At 40.0% G+C, this 19,158-nt stretch overlaps 1 protein-coding gene across 6 annotated transcripts in view; it reads right to left on the reverse strand.

Annotated features, from left to right (window-relative positions):
- The window catches only part of npas3 (neuronal PAS domain protein 3), a 323,145-nt gene that overhangs the window by 245,467 nt on the left and 58,520 nt on the right, over positions 1-19,158 (reverse strand). For 5 of the 6 annotated variants that reach the window (XM_082142316.1, XM_082142315.1, XM_082142314.1 and 2 more), the window contains one exon: positions 2,323-2,421. The exons of the other annotated variant lie outside the window; for it this stretch is intronic. In XM_082142316.1, coding sequence (XP_081998442.1) covers positions 2,323-2,421 — 99 coding nt within the window. The remainder of the gene's footprint in view (positions 1-2,322; positions 2,422-19,158) is intronic. 6 annotated transcript variants of the gene reach the window in all.

Below are 19,158 nucleotides of genomic sequence, written 5' to 3' on the forward strand. Positions count from 1 at the left end.
CTTTCCAGAAGAAAATAGCGTCCCAGTAGCAGTGTTGGTTTTTTTCTCAACCCTCAAACAAAGCATACATCATATGGACTTACTTACATGCAGATTTTTAGCCTTGAAAGACATGGTCAATTAGCCTGGAAATCCAGACCTAAATCAGAAAGATTAATGGTCTGGCATCGACTAATGAAAATCGGCCAGCTCGAGGGGCGGCACCAAGCATGCATTTGAAAATCTCACTGCACGCAATTGGATAACACTACGACCAATCACAACAAGCCCCATACCTTAGCTACCAGCGGAGCTAACTGGTAGATTAGACTTTTGCCGTATCCGGTCGGCAAAACAGCAAAAACGTCCTTCTTGCAAAGGAACGATTCGAGCGGCGTCTTTTGTTCCTCTTTTAGATAAAAAAGCCAAGTCTAACTCGTTCATTGTAGCGGCCAAAGTCGCTTCAAACAACTGGTGTTCATCCATAGCCATCTTGCAATATTTACAAATGACTTCGACGTCACAGCGCTGTCGTCATCTGTTTAGCTCGCCTCCGCCTATATCAGATAACCCGATGTGATTGGTGCAGCTCGGATACAAGGGCAAATTTAATGAGCATCATTACTCGACGTCAGAGTAAACTCGCAGAGCAAATTCAACTTGTGCTCTCGCGAGAACTCTGGATTTCCAGGGTACCAGGGTTCAATATGGTACCATGGCAATTTTTTTTTTACTTTTGTGTTCCACAAAAAAAGAGAAAAGAATATGTTTTGGAATAACATGAGGGTGAGAGAATAAATGTCGAAATTTTCATCTCTTATCCCTTTAATTCTAAAGGTCGACAAGTGGGAGGAAAATAGTCAAGAAAATCTACATTACGACCATTTTCGGGTGCAAGAAACCTTGACTAATATAATAAGTGGACTTCTGGGGGAAAAAATAAACTGCAACAAAAGCAGAATATGGTCCATTTAAATAATTTTGTGGCTTTTGAAGCATGCGCCTCTTTAATGGACAGCGAGGGCATCTAATGCCAGTATGTTGGCGTGGTGATGGTGTTGGCATTGTGCTTTTGTTCGCTGGAACGCTTTCAAAGAGGAATAAAAAGGTGAAAATCTATTTAGTGGCTTTACGCCATACCTAAAGTGTCAAAGCGTGAACAGAATGCCGGTGTGCGAGAAAAGAGACATAAAAATAGAGAAAGCGCTGATGACAGAGGAGGCAGATCTGGCGTTATGCGTACTGGCAGGTAGTGTATCAGAAGCCGAGGGTGGTTGTACTAATAGTTCTAAATACACCCCATGATGAGCTATTAGAAGAGGCTTTTTGTGAATGTGATAAATAAATCCTCTTTAGTCAGTGTGACAGTAATCCCAGAGCCCCCGTGCCTCCGTTCCTTACCAATCCATCAAGCGGCGCCTGCATATAATCAGTGCGGCATATTTCTCAAATGCGTTTCCATACACTACAAAGACTTCCCGAACACGCAGACTGTATCTCTGGAAATTTCCAAGCCTGCCCTGGTCTCAGCGGAATACGTCAAACTCCACTTCCCACGATGCCTTGTTTCATCTTCACAGGTTCAAATCTGCATCAGGCACAATAAAGGGCACTTCTGGAAAGGGGCATCGTTTATCAGAGCTACTGTATAAGCAATACGGCTCGCCTTACTAAGCCTATTACATATTGGATTTCTGTTGCTGTGGCATAATTTATTTGAGCTGCCGCGGCTCAGAAGCAATAATACTTGTTTTTGATCAATTAAGAATGTCATTGTGAAGGGAAAATACTCACTTGGGGTTTCTTACTGAATTTAAAAACGCCAGAGTAATTCTACCTCAAATGAACAAAAACAAAACATACATCCATGAGAAAAACATCTCCTGAAAACCCAAGTATATTGTATATTTCTTGGCTGAAATATATGAGAGAGGAGGACCCTTTGGTAACCACAGTTTCTGCCCACAAAATGGATAATGGATCTCTTTCATGAAGATTACGAAAAATTATTAAAGTCAAAGATTATGTTCAAAGATTAACTGTATGAATGCAGCACAACTTTTAGAGATGTAACGATACCTATAATATTAACTATGGCATTCTGGTAGAAACTATAGTTACCATGGACACAAAAAATACTGTAAGGTGGAGCAAGAACAGTGTTATAAAAAAACTTTGGGAGAATGTTATATTACATCATCTGTATCATCTATACTGTACAGTACAAATGTTATGTGTCTGTGTCAGTGTGTGGAGAGCTGTTGAAATGTCTGGTGTGCAGATGATCTGTGGTTTCTATTGTCTCCGGTTGGCCTGAGAGATGTGGTAGAAGGGATGGATTACCATGGTGATGAGGTATGTTGTTGCCCTCCAAGGTGGAGTGTCTTGGGCCTAGTGGCGGAGCAGGAGCTTGCATTAGCAGACCTCTCCCAGTATGGCTCGCTGTGGAGAAATGTGGAAAAGCTCTTAATGCACGAGACATCAGCACCCAGAATGACCCAGAATTCACACAAATTAAGTACAACTTTGATGAGTCAAACATTTTAAAAACAATTGCATACATTTGATAAACTGATCAAATAATAAGGAAAATTTACTAAATTAGAGAGACACAGACAGACAGACAGACAGACAGACAGATAGACAGATAGATAGATAGATAGATAGATAGATAGATAGATAGATAGATAGATAGATAGATAGATAGATAGATAGATAGATAGATAGATAGATAGATAGATAGATAGACAGGAGTATTAGAGGTGTGTGAGACAGAAAGCAGATTGAAATAAAGATATGAAAATTATGAAATTCTTGGAAACTGAAAAAAAGACAAAAATGGTAGTATGAGCCATGTGCAAATCAAATGAATTAGTAATGTATTTTCTTTTGAGGTTTATGGTGCTAGTAACCAGAATGAGAGTTATTTACACCACATAGCATAATCTGTAAATTATGAAAGTCAAAAAAGCAGCATATAAGCGTACTAATTGTGTCTTATTGAATCAGTGCAAGCCTCTAGAATGTTTATTGACTGATGTTAAACATATATTTTTCAAAACAGTAGTTTAAAATTAACAAATTTTCTGGGTTATTGATTCGGGGCAATACGATTGGCTCGTCTCCGGCGCGATGCGCTTCAGATAACGGGTGGCGTTCTAATTGCTCGGCATAAACGGCCTCGTTCACGCATTTATCTGCGGCACTCAAACGCTAAAGAGCTTTTATTTGTTAAGGGCTCTTCATGATCCCTGTTAAACACTGGAGGTTGCTGCAGGATGAATGAGGAGGAATTGAAAGGCGAGGTTTTAGCGGTAAAGGATTGATATCAGACGGGGTGAATGCGGGCGAGTCCCTCTCTCTATCTCCTCTAGATTGATGCCTTGCAATTTACAAACTTCTACGGGCCACAATTCATTTAGCACAATAAATTCCCTGCAGGTATGGAGAGTGTCGCCATTCTACCACCAACTGAATGAAAACACCTACACACGCAACGCTCCAACACACACACACACACACACACCTACACATAAAGCACTGTGTCTCCACGGCCCAATGTAGGCCCATTTTGATTTTGTTTCATGGCTGTAAAAAGCACTGTATATTGCAGACAGCGACGGAAGATTTGGTCCATTTTTCAAAGCCGACTATATTACCCCTACACCACGCATTCTCTTTAAAAAAAAAGACCTTTTTTTCCCCACATGTTGGGAAAACTAATCCCCATCTGGTGCATTGTACTCTATAAAATGCTCCGACGTGGCCTTTCCGTGATTTCCAGGGAATCGGCGATATGATTGAAAATGTGTCAGTTTTGTAAGCAGGCCTGCTCCGGGTGCACGTGCAAAACAGCACCGCTGACCCTGACGCCTCTCTGATCGCGTAAGACTTCCTGTGGACGCTAAATCCTGGTCCTGTGTGACTCTTTGACAATTCTACAAGCTGGAGAGAGATATGAACGTATGCTGGATATGCTCTACTGGCACAATAATTGCAGAACAATGTTATTCCCTAATAATTTCTTAATTACAATGGCATTTTAGAAGATGGCCCGATTTTTAAGATTTGGGAAAGAAACTCTAAATATAATGGAATGCTCATTGTGTGAAACTGGTAAAGAAAAAGCTATTTATCTGATACACAAAATTAAATAAACATGCACCCAAATCCAGTCTGGATCAGTCTGGTTAGCATGCTAGCAAACAGAAAAAGAAGCAAAACATGTTTATTGGACATTTTTAGTTTCAATTATATAAAATGATCTGACGTATAAGTCGTATTTAGATAAATAATAATACAATAAAGTGATTTTGTAGGATCAGGCACTTTGCGCAACACCAGGCTAAAGGCTATTATACTTCAAGCAAAATCATGCCAAAAAGAGTTTGCTCCAGCTCGTAAACACCTTCTAACTAGGACCAAACTTTGAACTACTTTTTACCCCTAAGCGAAAAACGAAAAATTACTTTTCCAAGAGGGCCTTAATTCACACTGTCACAACAAATGGCAACAAACACCAAATTCTAGACATACCAGAGAAATAAAGCTGAAATAAATTAAGGGTGTGTTCACACTTGTAGTTCGGTTAACTTGGTTTGTTTGGTCCGGACCAAAAAAAAAAAAAACATTTAGTCCTGGTCCGCTTAGCGTTCAGATTGCCATTTTTAACACCAAACCTAAAGATACCGAACCTAAAGGCATAGGGATCTGTTCACAACCTGATTGGCCGGCTTTTATGACGTACTGCCTATTTCGCGACGGAACTTACCGAACATTCAAAACAATGCTGTGTTCTGGGATAAATGCACTCGTGTTATGTGCGTAGCCTACATATAATGGTATTTTGACCAGCTGAGAACTCGTGAAGAGCTTATTAAATGTTTAAAGGAGTCAAAACAGCGGAAGGAATCCCTCCGTCGTCACACACAAACGAAGATCGGCTGCGAGGAGAAGCGGTTCTGATGCCTGTATCGAACTGTGATGGGCAACATCGTGACTATGATGAGAAAAAACAGGTACGCTTGAGTATTCTGTCCTTTTTAGGGTCTCATCTTCCTGTTTTTGGTTCGTTTAGATGTCTTTGGTCCATGTTGCATTCATATTTCATTCGAACCGCACCAGAGTTTGTTTGGAAGCGGACAGAGACCCATCTTTTCAGGGGCTCGGTCCGCTTGTTTGGTGCGAACCACAGTTCGGATGGCAGTGTTCACACTTATTCATATGAACCACACTAACAGAGCAATCGCACCAGGGTTTGCTTTAATAAAACCAAACAGGCCAAGTGTGAAGTGTAAGTTAAAGTTAAAGTCCTAAAATTACTAAAGCAGCCCAAGTCTAGGCTATTTGGTGACTCTAATTTCATCTCTATCATGATTACATGACTTTGCAGTGTTGTGTCGTCATGAAAGTTGATCTTTTTCATGCATTGCCAAACCTGTTTTACTGTCTTCAATAAGATTTGGAACTTTTTACTTATTTAAATAGTTAGGCTAGTATCTGTTGATGCTGTGAAATCAACCTTATTTTCAGCAAAAATAACTATATTTTGCTTTATATATATATTAAAAAAATATATATAATAATTTTTATATATATATATATATATATATATATATATATATATATATATATATATATATATATATATATATATATATATATATATATATATATACACACAGTGAGGAAAATAAGTATTTGAACACCCTGCTATTTTGCAAGTTCTCCCACTTGGAAATCATGGAGGGGTCTGAAATTGTCATCGTAGGTGCATGTCCACTGTGAGAGACATAATAAAAAATAAAAAAAATCCAGAAATCACAATATATGATTTTTTAACTATTTATTTGTATGATACAGCTGCAAATAAGTATTTGAACACCTGTCTATCAGCTAGAATTCTGACCCTCAAAGACCTGTTAGCCTAGCCAGTCTCCAGACCTAAACCCAATAGAGAATCTTTGGAGGGAGCTCAAACTCCATGTTTCTCAGCGACAGCCCAGGAACCTGACTGATCTAGAGAAGATCTGTGTGGAGGAGTGGGCCAAAATCCCTCCTGCAGTGTGTGCAAACCTGGTGAAAAACTACAGGAAACGTTTGACCTCTGTAATTGCAAACAAAGGCTACTGTACCAAATATTAACATTGATTTTCTCAGGTGTTCAAATACTTATTTGCAGCTGTATCATACAAATAAATAGTTTAAAAAATCATACATTGTGATTTCTGGATTTTTTTTTTTTGATTATGTCTCTCACAGAGGACACGCACCTACGATGACAATTTCAGACCCCTCCATGATTTCTAAGTGGGAGAACTTGCAAAATAGCAGGGTGTTCAAATACTTATTTTCCTCACTGTATATATATATATATATATATATATATATATATATATATATATATATATATATATATATATACACACACACACACTATTTCTCTATATAAAGATCTTTTTATAGAAATTCGGATTTCCTGTAGATGCTAAAACCCTGACACTCCTGCAGGCTGGAGAGAGAAGAACGTTTGGACGATATGTTCTCCTTCTGGTTTGGCCCAGACGCTCATAAAGTCAACAGCACAAGCAATGTAATACAGGCCTCAGAGTGTTGAAGATCTGCTCTGTGGGTGTGCAGTAGCATCTGAGGATTATTATCCAACAGGATGAACCCATGTCAGAACAGAGTGGCCCGTGCCAAAGGGTTGGCAGACAGAGAAAGTGAGTTTGGGGAGACCACAAGTAGAGCAGAGATGAGGAGGGGTGTGGAGGGAAAGGATATACAGTATGTCTCTGGTATTCCAGCAGTGTTCACATCATTGTTTTACTAAAAAAAAAATACAAACACACACACTGACAGAAGGCCAGTAAGGAGGTACTGCAGACCCGAGCTGCATCGCAGAGACCTTCAATCCTCACAAAACGAGGAGTGTGTCAATCAAACACAGGAACACTCCACACACCTGTCATAACCCCGCAAAATAACACCTTATTTTCCCTCAGCTGCGTAAACGGAAGAATCCGGAGAGACTAAGAAGAGAAGGCAGAATATGATGAGAAATCAAACCTCATCCTGGGAGAAAAAAATAAAATACAGAGAACTTCCTTTATGGAAAAAGCTGAAAATTTACCACTGGATGAACAAAAGATAAAGGCGTTTAGATAGTAAAACCACAGCCGCAAAGAGTAAAAAACTAAAGTGAACATCACTGTCTCTTTATGCTAAATTCTCCTCCTGAGTAGTTTTCCAACTGTATCCAATGCTGGTTTGAGATACAGTTCATATGGACTGAAGTACAGTTTGCAACGGGCATGAAATCAATCTGATCTAAACTGCAGAAGTCATAGTTCTTTTGATAGAATGTCCTATTTAGACCCCCTGTAGTGAAAATCAAGTTTTTAATGTTGTTTCTACCAAAAACGTAATCAATTTTATTGACCGAATCAATCCGGTCAATGCGGAGGCGGGGCTTTTCTCCAAGGACTTTCCATGATGTTGGATGCTGATTTTTAGGAGGCAGCTGTCTGACTCTGAGATGGCGAACGGGAACATGGTTTGTGTAACATTATAAGCTGTTTCATAACATAGTCAAGCCAAAGGCTAATCATATCAGTTACTGTCCGTTACGTAGTAGAGAGAGATACATAAAACTAATTACCATTCTGATACATCAACTTGTAGATGACCCTAAAATTTGCCGTTTCCTTTTCTTCTTCTGAATCATTTTCTGGTTCAAACAAATATGGCTGATATCAAACCAACATTTCCACTTGCCATTGTGTAGCGTTTACCACAGTTGACCGAGTCGATCAGGTAATTCGAGCTGGTACGATTGAGTGGAGGCGGAGACTAATTTGCATATTCATAGATCCACGGATAAGCAAGGGTTTAGAGTTAAATTCAAGCTATTTTAAAGCATGAAGAAATTATTTTCACAAGCAAAGAAAAACATTTAAATATGTAATTTTGATTTTCAAAGATGAGTTCTGAGGGATAAACCAATCTAATTTAACTAGTCCTTAAGGCAACTCACAATTAAAACTATTTAAAATTCAGTAACTAAAATAAAGCTGAAAAAAAGAAGAAAAAGAGAAACTTAACCTCAAAAAGTTGAATGAAAATTTTAAGTTTAAGTACTACAATTACCAAACTGAAATAAAATTAAAATTAAAGCTATAAGAATTTTTTTTTATGAAAAATGACAAAAGCACGTAAAAACGTTACGTTAAAGCCACACCGCGGAACTTTTGCGGGCGCTAGGGGCGCTAGACCTGTAACTTTCACGTCTAGCGCCCCTAGAGGCCACAAGCGCCGCAGCACTGTCGCAAAAGTCTGCTCCATGAGTATATCAGAGCCTATGGTCACGTGATGGCCGTAAAGCGATACGTTCTCCAGGTCACATGACCTGGCCAACGACGGTCCGTCTTCTCCAAACTTACATAGGCGGTATTTCAAGAGGGCAGCCCCGCTCGGAGCATTAATAGTGTCAAACGCTGTATATTGGCCTGAGGAATCATTTAAAATAACTTGTATGCGTCAACTCTTTAGGTCACAAAGTCCACGGTGTGGCTTTAACAAACTTAAATAAAAATGAAAATATAAAAATAAAGGCTAATTAAAAATATTTATAATGCTATAATGGCATATACATAATACTAAAATGATTTTGGAATTATGTATGTTGTATTGCTATAATGATAAACACTACTGTTTGAATTCAAAGTACGCTCACACTCACAAATGTGACAGCAGCTTAAGACCCAACGAGTCCCATCAATGCCGTCAAGATGGACAAGCTTGCTAAGAATTGTCCTGCTTGTTTGAAAACACACATCTCAGACTACTACGGCCCCCTGGCATGTTTATTAGGCTGCAATATTGACTGCTGGATTGGGCGTAGGGGCCGCCCCGCGTGATTTACAGGGGCTTTTATCGATGTCATCGGCTGGAATGGGGTGAGTGACATTTACAGGTAAATTCTCCCATGCAAGAGTCCATTATAATAACGCACAACCCATCCGCGGTCCCCCTGGTCCCCCCGTGCACGTGCTGACCACAACCCAGCTACCATCACAGAGACAATAAATCTAGCACACGGGGGGCCAATGGCTCTGACCGCAGAGTTAACCTAACGTTCATGGAGAAAAGGGCCAGATTAGTCAGTCTGGACAAGATGGGCATAAAACTGACACGCAACGAAAACCATAGAAAAGACAAGTTGTTTTGAGCCTGAGATGCCTAAACGGTTATATATCTAAACTGCTCAGATAAAAAAAGAAATGCTATGAATGAAGGCTGGAATTTTACAGCAATTTTATCATTGTTAAAGTGCTCCTATTATGCTATCTTAATGGTTCCTAATTTAGTTTTGGAGGTCTCCTACAATATTTGCATGCATCCAAGGTCAAAAATACACATTGCAGCATCACCGCTTTTCTCACGGTGTCTGAAACGGTTCAATCAAAGGATCCGGTCTTTCTAAACCCCTCCTCTCCGAGAGCCTTCTCTGCTCTGATTGGTCAGACGGCCCAGTCTGTTGTGATTGGTCTCTTACAGCATGAGTTGGAAACAAAACAGCCAGTGCCATATCTTAATTTCCACTCCGGATCTTCCTCAGCACTTGTTAACACAGTGATGTGAACAGTAATGATGTTGACGGTTTTACCGTATCAATTTGAGTCAGAGTCCTCATCCTTTATAGGTGGATGCAAAGTGGATTTGCTTTTGCAGTGCAGAAAAGAGCGATTTCTCGACATGTCGATAACAAGAACCAAACTTCTCCAGACCTCGGCTACAACTGCAGTGTTTGAGGGTGGATCAAAGTACTGTCTACCGTGAAGACGTTGTTCACGAGCAGCCAATGAAGGCCACAGGCTGACATTATGCAAACTTGTTCCAAACCTATGTAGGTTTGTGGAGGAAGTAAGATTGGAATTACTGACAACTTGTTTCAGGCAGTTCAGAATGGTTTGTTTGTTTGTTTTTGGGAGACCATGGGTCTCATTCACTAATAATTGTGTACGCTATTCGTCTTTATTCATATATTTGTACTTTTCACGAAAACTTTCCGCCTAATTCACAACACGTGCGTACATACATGCATTTGAATTCATCAACATTATAAGGAGGTTCAGAACAGAGTATTCTAAATAAGAGGCTGTGTACCCGAGGTAAGTCATTTACATAAAACACGGCCACACCATGTCCATATAGGGGCATTCGGCACACTCTTTCCTTTCGTCATTCTCAGCAAACATGACACTCTCTAAAGACGCGTTCTCAACTGAGAGCACACGTGACAAGATCCTCGAGCAATGCCAAGAGTGCCATCCTCAAAACAAGTTTAAACGCAATAAACACCTTTTATACAAACAATACAGACGGCTGTAGCTCGCAGCTTCAGCTATAACACAACTTTTCTTACTCTGGATACATAAGAGGAATAACATAAGATGAAATTTTATTATATAGATCTTGAGTATTTGAGTAAGTGGTTTCAGTTGTTCTTAAATTTTTTCCGTAAATTTTGAATACATTTTAGAACTAAAGTTATTGATTAATCATAATTTGTTCGTGAAAACGTTTGTACGCAGATTTTATGCACAATTTTGTGAGTACGCACTACGCATGCATAGTGAATGAGACCCATTAGCAGACATTTACATTCACAAAGAGCTATATTACACACTACATGAAAGGTAATCTCTGAAAAAGCATAATAAAGGCACTTTAAGGGCTGTTAAATATAATAGAAAGTTCTTTAGCTTTAAAGTACTGTCTGCTAGCTGTTTCAGGATGTAAAACACAGACAAGAAGGGCCAAACTGAAGTTTAACAGCAACAACATCCGTAGATCGAGTTTGAGCTGTCACTACGAGAAAAACCCCATTCGATCCGACAGGCTACAAGAGGACACCGTCATCCATTTTTACTAACATACATGATGAAGAAAGTGTGTTTCTAGTTTTTGAGTTGTGGTAAGAAAGTGGGGGTGATAGACACCTGACCCGCATGTGTATGAGAGAGAGAGAGAGAGAGAGAGAGAGAGAGAGAGAGAGAGAGAGAGAGAGAGAGAGATAGAAAGAAAGAAAGACAGCATCACTGTTCAAGTGCTGCTACACAAATAAATTATTAAGAACCGTCTGCTGCACCACATCAAACTAGCAGAGAGACTGAGATATTCACTGCGGTACAGGGACATGAGTGCCGTCATATCTGTTGAGCGCACACACACATACATTCATGCTTAGAAATACAGAGACAAACTGTCATTCCACTTGTTCCAGCTCTTAAAGGAACAGTACACCCAAAAATGTAATCTGTCATCATTTACTCATCTTTATGTTTTTCTAAACCCACAATGACTTTTAGGGTATTTAGCAGTTTTAGCTCTATTCCATACAATAAAAGTGGATGGTGACCAAGGGCTGTCAAGCTCCATAAAGGAAGAAAATGTAGCTAGACAGCTATGGTCACCATTCACTTTCATTGTATAGCAAAATGCAGAGTGGATATTCTACTAAATAAATGTCCAACATGTTTCAAAAGACAACATGACAGAATAAATGACAGAATAAGAGACATTTTTGGCTTGGGAATCGAAAAATATTCAGAATTATTTAATTTTTTTTTACCTCTGAACACTGTTGTTTCCTACTGAGACCAGTTGTGTAAAAGGCATTGTTTAGAGACCCAACGCCATTTAACGGTAGTCGATATTAAGGAATATTTAACATTTTTAAACAACATAATACTTTCAAACCTTACAAATGAATGATTTTCATATTTATGGTTAATTTAACCGTTCTTGCTTCAACACTATAATAAAACAACTAAACAATAGCATTTGTTTCTGAATCTATCACCATAGTGACAGGGCAATAAATGATACTGTAGTTTTATTGAGAGCTGTAGATACTGTAGTCTTGAATATGATGAGTGAAAAAGACTGGAGAGTGCAAAATTATATTAAGACAACAAATAGCATTGTTCTTGTTGGTTGCACACTAATCCACAAACCAAATGACTCTTATGAGAATAGTTAATAGAATCGTTAAGGAAACAGAACTGTTACATGAAATCTAAACCACCTTCTTCAGCTCCTCAAATGACGATCCCATTTCATTCTCCTTAATGAGCAGGTTCAATCTGCATACATTTATGCACTAATTTTAGGGAAAAAACTCTGCAAAATGGATTTAAATGTGGTAAACTGTGTTTAACAGAGCTGAAAGTATAGCCAGTCAAACAAGTCAAAATATTTTATATGCAGGCAAAGTGGATGTGTAGAACTTGTGAATGACGGGCGTTCCGATTCTGCGGAAATCAGTGGGCGAGGATTTCGTGTGGGCCGGCTAATGAGTAACAACCTCGAGAGTCTTTCTTCTATAATTTTATTTCTTGGAATAATATTTGTATAATGGAACCATATTTTCCCAGCTAATGCCAAGAATAAGTCATTATGAGCCCATTGATAACTGCTGCTCTATAAGTCTGTGTTCCCCGTAACCCCGGGCCTCAAAGCTGCGGTCGGCCCCGCGCCAACACTCCGCTAAAGAGAGCTTGAGCTTTCAGCAGGCGGAATCAAATCCCAGCCAGTGTTTCAGTTCACATTAGGTGAATGACACTCACGCATATGCTTTGCTGAAAGTGCCAGAGGAGAAATCTGAATGATTCAGACTGAGCATGTGTGTGTGTGTGTGTGTGTGTGTGTGTGTGTGAAGAGAGTCTCGCAGCTCCTCACAGTGTGGGTGTGCGCTGAGAACACCGTACCCTCGGCAGGAGTCTAGATTGACTCTCTCCTGTAGGCTATAACGGGTAACATCTCTGATGTCATGAACTTGAGTGAGACACTAATGATGCCAATTTATTCACAACTACAGCTCTTACTTTATCATTCCACACTTGTTCCTTAAGGCCAACTGCAGTTTCCAGCACCCGCCGAGCTGGGAGGATGTAAACTGTGCTGCACAGGAAGTCCAACTCCATCCATTTGGTGGGACAGAGCACTTAAATAAACAAACTAATCTGATGAATTGAATTGAAAATTAACTCACTTTTCAAAGTCAACATGAAATCCATTTTACATTTATAATGTGGTGTTGAAAATCATTTCCCAAATATTTTTTCATCTGAAGGCACATCATAACCAAATTTAAGTCATTATTCACTGGTAATTTTCCCCTTCAGCAAGTGGTTAAACACTACCACCGAATCACTGAATAAGTTAGTTCAACCTGTGAACTAGATCAAGTCCGATCCACACAAAGCATTCAGACCCTAAGTGATTAATTGAAAAGATTCAAATCAAAATAACGGTTTGTTTCTGAATAGGAAATTACTACTCGAATGAATGCAGATGTAAGTGGTTTCAAAAGTTTACGTACACTTAGATTCGTAATACTGTGTTGTTGTTGCATGGATGATCAACGACTGTTTTTATGTTTTGTGATGGTTGTTCTTGAGTCCATTGTTTGTTCTGAGCAGTTAAACTGCCCACTGTTCTTCAGAAAAAAACCCTCCAGGTCCTACAAATTCTTTGGTTTTTCAGCATCTTTTGCATTATTTAAACCCATTCCAGCAGTGGCTTTATGATTTTGAGATCTTTGCACACTGAGGACAATCGAGGGACTCTTTGACAACAACAAAACATTCAAAAATTACAAACATTCACTGATGCTCCAGTAAGAAAACACAATGCATTAAGAGTCGGGTGGTGAAAACTTTTGAACATGATGAATGTGTGTAAAATGTTTCTTATTTTGTTTAAAGATCATATTTTTATTTAGTACTGCCCTTCAGATACTACATATACGTACATGTTTCCCAAAAGACAAAATAAGTAAATTTTATCCAATCTTCAAATTCCAAAAGTTTTCACCCCCTGGCTGTTAAAGCATCGTGTTTCCTTCTGGAGCATCAGTGAATGTTTCAGCATATCAGCATATTAGAATGATTTCTGAAAGATCATGTGACACTGAAGACTGGCGTAATGATGCTGAAAAGTCAGCTTTGTCATCACAGGAATAAATTAAATTTAAAAAAATATTAAAATAGAAAAAAAATGTAATACTATTTCACATTATTGCTGTTTTTACTGTAGTTTTGATCAAATAATTGAGGCCTTGATGGGGTATTTTTCTTCCTGACTCCAAACTTTTGAACGGCAAATCCACCTTTTGTTTTCACAGAAGAGTGTGCCACGTAATAGAGTCTGGTTTCATGTTGACTTTAAAGGAGAACTCTGTTTTGCAAATGAGTTCTGATGAAACACTTCGTAGGAAGGCTGATATGATCGAATCAAGGGGAAAAAAAAGCATCTCATAGCAAGATTCATTTGTGTTCTTTTTAAGTTCCTTGGAGGCGGGGGGGGAAACAGGAGGTTGTGAAGAGAGGAGGAGGATAAAAGGAAGGAACGAAATGATGGATAGAGCAGAGCGGGTGGCTGTGATTCACTGTTTTGTCACCTGCAGTGGGACTGACCTTCATCTCTCCCCAATCAGCCTATTTACTCAGCATCAACGCCTCTCTTTCACTGGAGTGGCTCAAATTATCAGTGCCATTATTCAAAAAAGACAGCAGCGTGGCGATGCGACGAGATAGCTCTCAAACCCAACTCCGAGAGGGCATATTCACAAAATCACACCCCTCGGGAAGACGGCGTTTGATTCGCCGCAACTTCGTGAGCAGCGGAGCTTAGCATTTAATTAATTAAACTTAAAGCGCTGACTCTGCCTGCGATTGGTCACGGCTCTTCCTTTTTGTCTGTTTTATTGCTTTTTTTTTTTTTTTCACACCAACGTCATGTTTCAGGAGGGTTTTTGCTCCGACGGGGGCTTTAGCAAATCTGACACTAAATAAAAGAGTGAAGTACATCCCGTAGCACATCCTGCAGGCTTGTGGAAGTGTTCGGGTCATGGGCAGCGCTGTTCAATTAAGCCTGCGGCTATTTGTGTGTGTACAGTAGCGCTCTCTCCTAACATTCTCCATTATGTCTACAGTCCTCGCTGTCATATTTGATTTGCTGTGCGATGAAATGGGGGGAGTGCGTCAGAGAGACTGTCAGTCACCACGGGAGAGAATGAGAATGCTAGAGAGAGAGAGATAGGGGCAGAGAAAGAGAGTGCTTGAAAGGAACTGCAAGAGAGCAATGAAGATCTGCGCAGAGGGAGTCCGCATACGCTTTCGTCTTTGAAATAACTTCCAAACGGCTGGCCGCCGCAGTCGCCGGCATTGTGTTACCCCACCGCGGCATCTGCATTCTATTAATAAGAGCAAAAGAATCGCAATTACACTCTATTACTTCAGAAAAGCAGCGCAAGTAATTGAAAGACTGGAACTCGGCCAAATGGCTGCTGTACCAATTAGAGGATCATCTTCTCCTGCTTTGTGTGAATATTTGAGGGCAAACATCTCACGCCATTTGCATGAGGTGTCATTTTGCTGCCAATGATTACAGAGTAGTGAAAGTCTTTGCCCACATAAAGTAAAACATCTGGGAATGTTTTTCCATATATTACGTATGTATTTATGCATTACTGTGTTTATGCATGTCAATCCAGGAGAGATGGTTTCACCTGGAAATATCTGAGGCAAGCCAGTCAAAACCACTCCTTCATTCATATTTATGCATATACCTGTATGTTTCCCTCCACCAAAAGCGACACGGTGTTATCGCACTCAAAAATCATATTTCCCTGATAGGTGGGATGCTTATTAGGGGAGAGGACGCCTCACAAGGTTTAAATGACAAGCTAACAAGCTTGAACAAGTCACGGTTGTTGTTGAAGCGTTCCGCGAGATGCTAAGAAAGAGAACAGCCATCACCTGTTCAACAACACACACAACTAAACACATTCAACAATTGGACACAGGTCAATCTAAAAGAAAACCTTCAAATAAAACCTCTTATTATTACATATACAGTAAAAGGTTATACTGTAAAATTGTATGTATATATATTTTATTCTGTAAACAGAAATAAATGACTATGGCTCAATTCACAATTAAAAATAGATAACACTAGTTTGAAGCTATAGAGATTAGAAACTATGCTATAGAGATTTCTTCGAATAGAAATATCCTAGAAAAATCCTTATATTAGCTCATTGAATCCTTTCAAACTGCCTATTGTTACTTGTGAGGGTTTCCATTTCATCTAAAGCAAGGAATAGACAAATATCTGCCAATGTTTTAGTCTGCCAAACAATGCAAAAGTCTTTTGTCTTGTTTTTAATTTGTAGATAATCAAAATCATTCAAACCCTTAATTTGACCATTCTGATGAAGTGAAGACAAAACGGCATCAGATAAAAGAAGAACAATACGGATTGTAGTCATTAAGCATCTCATACAAATCAGTTAACCCATTTGTGTTGGCAAATGCCCTGCAAAACAAATGTAAAACAAAGTGCTGACGCTAAATAATCGAGGTTTTACATGCATTTTGTTCTACATTCGTTTCAGATAATGCTAGATCTGTCTCAGCAGAATACAACCAGCCTGAAGCTCTACAGCAGGTCTAGCTGCTCATTCTGTTGACAACGCTTTCAAGAAACCTGCCACCAGTAATTCATCCAGGGTCGACCGTGTCCACCGCAGAGCTAGTAGCCTCATTCTTCAAAATATGCTAAGCCACAAAGTCTGAAATTCCACCTTAATTGTGGATTACGATGTGGGAAAAGGAAGCAGAGAGGATTTAGATGGAAAGAGAGAGAAGACAGTGTGAAGCCCTGGGCAGGAACGTATGCAAACATGCTGGATCCACGAAGCTGACAGCTGCTTTGATAAAATACAATATTTTGTTGGCTCGCTGCAAAACAACACGCCGGATCATGCAAAAACAAAACTCACCTGACATCCGTACTTACTCTGCTAATGCCTGATAGACTTTCATCGCACACACACACTTTGAAACCTCATTTCCTCACAATTATGTAACTCCCTCACACAGTTACGCACAAACACACACCCTTTGGGCTATTAACAAAACCTCTGCATGTTTGATCTTTGACACCTCAAATCATGTTTTAACCGCTAAACGGCACAGCTGCAATCAATTAGCGTCTGCGCGCTACCTCCAGCTGATAGCGAGGAAAAGCTCCTGCGCTTGGCAGGCGCTGCTCTCCCTCTGGAGCGGGGTGGAGCGGGGCTCTAATGGGACCCAGCCGCCACGCTCACGCCTTTACACAAGACTTCTGCAGAAGATTTGAGGAGGAGAACGATCCGGCCCCAGCGTCTCACGGTGCTGACATCGTGACGGGGAGGTTGGCGCGATTCTGACAGCCGGCCCAGAGAGACTGCGGCAAAGGGAGAGCCGGACGATTAAACGTCTTACTTAGACAACAGGGCCCGATTGCTAACGGATTCTCAGATATTATCTCTGTGAGCTTCAGCAATGGACAAGAGGAGGACAAGAGGTTGGTTTGTTAGACAAGAAAGACATTGTATGCAAGAACGCAAACACAGGGGCGAATGCTTGACCAGCATTTGCAGTACTATACAGTACAGTACAGTAACCTTAAAGTTAATTTCAAATGTATGTAGATTTAACTACCAATAGGCTTTATGGCGAACGTCACATTAACAAACAGCAAAACTGGTCTCATCACATCCGCTTGTGGTAGAAAGAGTTCAACTGAAGGCGATATCTATGGATTTTTAAGGTAATCAGCTATCCTAACTATTTTTTTATTGTTGCTCTTTTATTCGATTTAAATATCGAAATGTTAGTGAGAAGAAGACAAATAAAAAAAACTCTTAGATATCAATCTGCATATGTGACAGACATCAATTATGCTCATCTTTGCTCACTCCTTTAAAGGCATCTTGAGTAAAACAAACACATATCTTGTGTTTGTTTTTGTAAAACACATACAAAAGATCTAAACCAGACGCGATCTGGTTTACAGAATATGGTAAGTTTGTTGAGCATAACCCCCATTCCTAGATTTGAACGGAATCTGAATCGAGGTAAAAAGTATGCAGGTTTTAATTCATGGATGGATGGATGGATGGATGGATGGATGGATGGATGGATGGATGGATGGATGGATGGATGGATGGATGGATGGATGGATGGATGGATGGATGGATGGATGGATGGATGGATGGATGGATGGATGGATGGATGGATGGATGGATGGATGGATGGATGGATGGATGGATGGATGGATGGATGGATGGATGGATGGATGGATGGATGGATGGATGGATGGATGGATGGATGGATGGATGGATGGATGGATGGATGGATGGATGGATGGATGGATGGATGGATGGATGGATGGATGGATGGATGGATGGATGGATGGATGGATGGATGGATGGATGGATGGATGGATGGATGGATGGATGGATGGATGGATGGATGGATGGATGGATGGATGGATGGATGGATGGATGGATGGATGGATGGATGGATGGATGGATGGATGGATTCGAGGCAACACGAGCTGTTGATTCAAGAAGCACTACAGGAATCAGCAGGAAGGCCTCTGCTGCTCACATATGAAAGCTTTACAGCAGGGTTTAACTCCTCTAACTACATGCTGCAGTCAGTATGATCTCTACATGGCTGTGCTTTTTTATTACGAGAGTTAATGAGCAGTGGCGTAAAGCCTGAAGAGAGATCTTGGGGGCGGAGACACAGCGAGAATCCAGCGCTATCCTACCATCTCACTAGGGAGCCTCCTGATCCTCAACCCAGCCTGCACCACAGGATCCATCTTACAACACAACTACTGCTGCATTCATCCGCACAATCACCCCGGAGTCACGTCAGGACTGATCGGCCATTGTTCAACCCTCTGTAGATGGAGTAATTATAGACAACTGGTGTAGAACCTAAGAACTGAGCTACCCAAAAAGGATGGATGTTCAAATAATGAGTGTGCGTACAAACTAAACGGTACAGTTAGCAATCACAATGAAAACTAAGCATAAGTCGCTTTGGATAAAATGAAGTGCATGCATTTTATATTAGTATAGGACCAAATGACCTGATGAGATCAGCTACATTTCATGAAGAGAGAGAGAGAGAAGCTGTCCACAAGCCAAACATTCATCTGCTTTATATTGTGCACTATTCTGACAGATTATTTAAGACGCTGTTCCAACTAGTGTCAAAAAACATTAGCTGCAATGTCAAAAATTTGGAGCACACATGTAATATTCTTCAC

This window comes from Leuciscus leuciscus (assembly GCF_965113295.1).
Source record: "Leuciscus leuciscus genome assembly, chromosome: 17".
NCBI lineage: Eukaryota > Metazoa > Chordata > Actinopteri > Cypriniformes > Leuciscidae > Leuciscus > Leuciscus leuciscus.